This window comes from Corylus avellana, chromosome ca4, assembly GCF_901000735.1.
Source record: "Corylus avellana chromosome ca4, CavTom2PMs-1.0".
Classification (NCBI taxonomy): Eukaryota; Viridiplantae; Streptophyta; class Magnoliopsida; order Fagales; family Betulaceae; genus Corylus; species Corylus avellana.
In genome coordinates, this window is record NC_081544.1 from 26,099,048 (window position 1) to 26,105,194 (window position 6,147).

General features: G+C 36.4%; 1 protein-coding gene across 1 annotated transcript; it reads left to right on the top strand.

The window, feature by feature from the left end:
- The first annotated feature begins 948 nt into the window (after positions 1-948).
- Positions 949-2,872, top strand: LOC132178302 (long-chain-alcohol oxidase FAO1-like). The gene is made up of 2 exons (XM_059590745.1): positions 949-957; positions 1,130-2,872. The coding sequence occupies exons 1-2, from the start codon at positions 949-951 to the stop codon at positions 2,870-2,872; spliced, it is 1,752 nt and encodes a 583-aa protein (XP_059446728.1).
- The last annotated feature ends 3,275 nt before the right edge of the window (positions 2,873-6,147 follow it).

The window sequence follows — 6,147 nt, forward strand, 5'->3', positions numbered from 1 at the left end:
TTCACGCCTTACGCAGCACGTGAAGCCTTCCTCCTCCCCTCCCTGCAGTCGCCAACCTCTTTTGGCGTTCCCCGATGACCCCCCAGTCACCACTGTCGGCGCATGGCCCTCACACTCCAACAAGTGGCTTCCGTGCACCGGGACATGCTGCCTTCCTCCGTCTTGTCCACTGCCGGTGCTAATATTCCGTTACAAATTAAATTAAGAAAAAATTGATCTCATTCTCTTTCGTATTTGAAAATAGTGAAAATATAATAATATATACATCATTAGGTATGTAAAATTTAATTTAAACTATAAAATAGGAACTTGTTAAATGTACATCTCTAGTCAATCTCTATTACTTCATTTTTCAAATATAGATCATACAGATCCAATGGTAAATTTGGAAAAAAAAAGAAAAAGAAAAAAAAAAGTATGGTGATGGACCCAAAATGTACCAACGAAGTAAAAAAAAGCATTTCTCATAAAATAGTTATGTCAATTTCACTAAACATTTGGGTTTATCAGTATCTTGAAAAGAATGAAAAAATTAAGAACACAATAAAAAAGATGGGTGGTGCAGAGAGAGAAAAGCCGAGTTTTGAAGGAATCGAAGAAAGTGGAAGTTAGGCGGATAGAATAATACTATGTATTACATTTTTAATAGTTGATGTGGTAGTTTCAAGTTTTAATTAACTCTTGAACCGGCCTTTATTAAAAGAAAAAAGAAAAAAAGAAAAAAAATCAAGGATTGGTTGAAACAGTTACATCAACTTGGTAAAGATTATTATTTCAGCATGACAGCATGCATGTTGAGATAATTTGTAAAATAAAAATGTTGTAATTACCCTTTATGAATATGTTGAAGTATGATTTGGTAGAAATAAATTGGTTTCACTATGGTGACGGAGAGATTTGGGGTTGGATTTTTCGAGGCTCTTGATTGACTAGAAAAGGATACGAAAAATGTCCGTGGTATGACTAATACTAATACTATGTAGCAGATTGGTAAATGACTGTTATACAATTGAAAAATGTTGATATGTTATTATATAACAATCGTATGATACTTTACTAAATAGTATTTTTTGTTCGGGATTCTTGTTTGAGCGTATTCATCATTCCCTTTTGTCGTTTCGTTCTTCAGGTGGATGAAAATGGTGAAAACCCAGCATGGGATGCCATTGGATATCACGTGGACAATTATGAGGACCCTTCTGAAGTCCCTCAAAAAAGGCCTCTTGAGAGGGGAATGGTAGAAACTATGCACGAAACTGAGTTAACCCTTGTGCATTCCCTTGCCCAGAAAGGTATTAAAGCTAGACTAGACCCCGGGGACAACCTCTTCAAAATCGAATGTGATGTTGTAGTTGTTGGCTCTGGGTGTGGAGGAGGTGTTGCAGCTGCTGTGCTTGCATGTGCAGGCCACAAGGTCATTGTTCTTGAGAAAGGGAACTATTTCACTGCTTCAGATTATTCTTCTTTAGAAGGCCCTGCCTGGGAGCAACTATATGAAGCAGGGGGACTCCTTCCGTCTACTGATGGGGGAAAGATTATTCTGGCAGGTTCAACTGTTGGTGGTGGCTCTGCTGTTAATTGGTCAGCATCTATCAAAACTCCGGATGAAGTGCTTCGGGAATGGGCTGAGGACTGCAAGATCCCACTGTTTGGGAGCCCTGAATATCGTTCTGCAATGGATACTGTGTGTTTGAGAATTGGTGTAACAGAGAATTGTGTGGAGGAGGGTTTCCAAAACCAAGTATTGCGAAAAGGGTGTGAGAATTTAGGTCTTAAAGTTGATTATGTGCCACGAAATTCATCGGAGAATCACTATTGTGGATCTTGTGGTTATGGTTGTGCAAAAGGGGACAAAAAAGGGACTGATTCTACTTGGCTTGTGGATGCAGTGGATCATGGTGCTGTGATCATAACAGGATGTAAAGCTGAGAGATTCATTCTTGAAGAGAACAAGAGTGGAAGCAAACGAGCAAAGAAATGCAAGGGAGTTGTAGCAAAGACTGTGACCAAAAACATCACAAAAATGCTGCATATTGAGGCCAAAGTAACCATCTCTGCATGTGGGGCTCTTTTAACACCCCCTCTAATGATATCTAGCGGATTGAAGAACCGTAACATTGGCCGCAACCTTCATCTCCACCCTGTTGTTATGGCCTGGGGATACTTTCCAGAATCAAATACAATGCTCAAGGGTAAAAGCTACGAGGGTGGAATAATCACATCGGTCAACAAGGTGGTAGGAGAAGACTCAAATATTGTAAGAGCCATTATAGAAACTCCAGCATTAGGGCCTGCATCATTTGCCGTTTTATGTCCTTGGGAATCTGGCCTAGACATAAAGAAAAGGATGGTGAAGTATGCAAGAACTGCTCATTTGATTACCATAATTAGAGACTCGGGCTCTGGAGATGTTAGGGTGGATGGAAGGATAAACTACAGAGTAGATGCATCAGACGGAGAAAACCTTAGGGCTGGGTTAAAGCAGGCATTGAGAATTTTGGTAACAGCCGGGGCTGTTGAGGTGGGCACCCATCGAAGTGACGGTCAGAGACTCAAATGCAAAGGAATTAGCGAAAAAGAAGTGGAGATGTTTCTGGACACGGTATCTACTGCAGAAGGGCCATTGTCACTTGTGCAGAATTGGACACCACTTACCTCTGCCCATCAAATGGGTAGCTGTAGAATGGGGATTGATGACAAAGAAGGAGCGGTTGATGTGAATGGGGAAAGTTGGGAAGCAAAAGGCCTCTTCGTTTGTGATGCTAGTGTTCTGCCAAGTGCTGTTGGTGTCAATCCCATGATCACCATCCAGTCAACTGCTTACTGCCTTTCAAAGAAAATAGCCGAGTCCATACAAAAAGTACCCTTCTAAAGCTTCTTCATTCGTCTTATTGTTCTTTTATCATACACACGATCTGCATCTACGCAGAACACACACACACACTTTGTGTTGATCATTGGATGCATATATTGTACTCTTTTTATTTTTTATGAATAAAATTTTATTTGACAGTAAAAAAAGAAGTAAATGGTTAATCAAAATATCATTCCTAGCTTGGAAGCTTAGTAGGACCAATCACATTGGTAGTTGTTAATTCAAGCATGCTATTCCAAAATCAGAGGACATGTTTTTGGCGTATAATAAAAATTAGTGGAGAATACCTTTAACCCCCAAAAGTATCGTCACAATGTCGTTCTGCTCACGTGAACGGTTCTTAAAACATGCATTGCAGAGTAAGATTTCGAATGTCATAAAAGATTTTGGCTTTCCTTATTAGACACTAATTAATTTTAATATGAGATGATCAAATGCCCGATCCACCATATATCATTTAATAATTAGACAACGGACTTAATATCTAATTCTAATTTGCTATATATTTACTAACAAAAAAGTCAGCCAATGATTAGTCAAAATCGGCTAGGGTTTAATGTAAAAATGAGTTAAACATGGTTGGAGAAAAAAATAAATACAGCTCAGGAAAAGAAAAAAAATGATATATTACACATCATTCTATATTCATTTGCGGTTCATCTCTTTTGCAAATCATCGATTGTACTTGTAGGTCCCAAAAGTCCAATGGATAATTTGCCAAAAAACTGTATAAAGGTGTACATTGAATGTTATTAACCAGAATGATTTGTAGCATTTTTTTTTTTAAAAAAAAAAGAAGCATACCAACTTGGAAAGAAAAGCACAAATTGACACATTGATGTCATTTTAGTCACATGACTACTAATATCATAGATAGACTGGGAGGGGGGTCGGTATGGACCATTGTCCCCCCGTAATCTTTTGAAATCTTACATGGTGAAATTTTAATTGATTGCCCCTACCCATTAAAAAGCTTGGGCTACCCATTAAAAGACTTGGCCCCATCATTAAAAGACTTGGGTTCTTAAGGAGTAGTTCAATCTGCAAGGAACTAGGCCTTATGAGGGAGGTCACTAGTTCGAATCTCCCCTCCCCCTCTTATGTGGAAATGTCAAAAAAAAAAAAAAATAATAATAATAATAATAATAAAATAAAAGAAAGAAAAAAGATTTGGACTTGGCTGTTGGACAATTTCCTTTATATTATATTAATCACTTATTATTATTCAAATAAAAGGAAGGAAAAAAAATACAAAATTAGTCCTTATAGTTTATCTAATTTATAATTAAATCCATGTGGTATTAAAATGAATTCAAAGGTTCCTGATATATGCCAAAAAAACAATTTAGTCCTTATAGTCAAATTCTACCTCCTTTGTGAGGGTTTCCCACCTCCTCTATGAGGGTTTTCCACTTTCTCGTGAGGGTTTTTAGGGGAGGAGGAATGGATCTTTTTCCTCTCCTCCTCCACTCTTTCTTCTTTTTTTGCTTTGTTTTCTATCAAGCTCTTTGCCCTTTTTAGTTCTTCTCGACCAGACCAAAAGCTCTGGCCATTTTCATTCCCTTCGCTTAGCCTCCATTGCTCCATCACCGTCAGGGCTGGCTAAATGGGTAGGCGACTGAGGCCGTCACCTAGAGCCCCCAAATAATAAGGCCCCAAAAAAAAAAATTTTATGCCCAAAAAAAATTTAATAAGGCAAAAAAAAAAAAAAAAAAAAAGTAAATTTGTTTTTAATATGGCCCAATTTTTATTTTATTTTATTTTTTATTTTTTTAAAAAATTAACCCTCTAATAATAGCAAATAAGTAATAAGGCCCAATTTAATAAGGACCAACATAAAGAACGAGAAGTCAAGAACCTTCGGTCCTTCTGCAATTTTTCTGAGTCTCACGAGAACCTTCATGCTAATGCTCCCAACTCTTCTTCTCCTTCAAAACTAGAAATCTCCAACTCCAAGAACTCTCTCGTCTTTGCCTCTCTAAGTCAGGTTTTATTACTATATTTTTGTAATTTACTTTATTATAGTCAGAATATTTTTTTATTTAAATTGTGTTTGTTGTTAATATTTTTAATTAAACATGTCTACTAGTAAAAAATATGCATCTGGATATGAAAAACTTAAAAAGAAAAGAAAAGTAGAGAAATTGATTGAATCTCAAAGAGGAGCTTTAAATAAATTTGTTATTAGCAATAAACAAAATATGGAGGGTAATTTAGGTGAAAAACTCATAAATGAACAACAAATTCATGAAAAAAGAATTAGAAGATAATGAAAATACTATTGATGTATCTAACTCTATTGTTACAAATATTTATGACCATGGCCAATGGAAAAATATTGATGCAAAATTAAGAGATTTATTAGTAGAAAATGGTCCAATAAGATACAATAATATATATAGATTTTCCTAAAGATGAGAAGTCTAAGCATTTTTCTAGTACATATTATATACGAACATTATCAAATGAGGAGCAACATAATAGAAGATGGCTAGTCTATTCAAAAGATTTAGATAGACTATTTTGTTTTTGTTGCAAGTTGTTTAATTCAAAACCTAATAGAACGCAATTAGATAATGAAGGAACTTAAAAATCTTAGTGCTAAACTTAAAAGTCATGAAACAATCAATGAACATATTATTAACATGAATGATTGGGTTGATTTAGAAATGAGATTATTAAAAAATAAAACAATTGATAAAAATGTCCACGAACAAATTAACAGAGAGAAAGATCATTGGAAAAGAGTATTGCTTGGATTATTATTGTAGTAAAGAATCTTAGTAAAAATAATTTGGCATTTAGAGGGCAAAATGAAAAGATTTACCAAGAAAATAATGAAATTTTTTTAAGTCTAATTGAAATGATTGCATAATTTGACCCAGTAAAGCAAGAGCATATTTGACTTAAAAAAATAAAAAAATAAAAATTCGGCCCAATTTCAAAGTTTCACCTAAGGCCCCAAAATACATTGAGCCGCCCCTGGTCACCGTCATCCATGCTCACTACCGCACCACGCATCCTCTTCTCGGAGATGTTGGTGTTTTTAGATCTATTTTTTTAAAAATTAGATCTACTCTATTCCACCAGTTTCTTTTGCCGACTAACCTATCCATTGTGCTCGCTGTCATCCCAGCTCTGTGTCATCGCCCTCCTTGCACAGTTCCGTCCACCACGTGTCGGTGTGTGGACCCCACTCACTGGAGTGTGGCTCGCACTCGCCAGAGTGTGTCTCACACTTGTCGTCCAGTGAGCTCCTTCTTCCGTGCCTC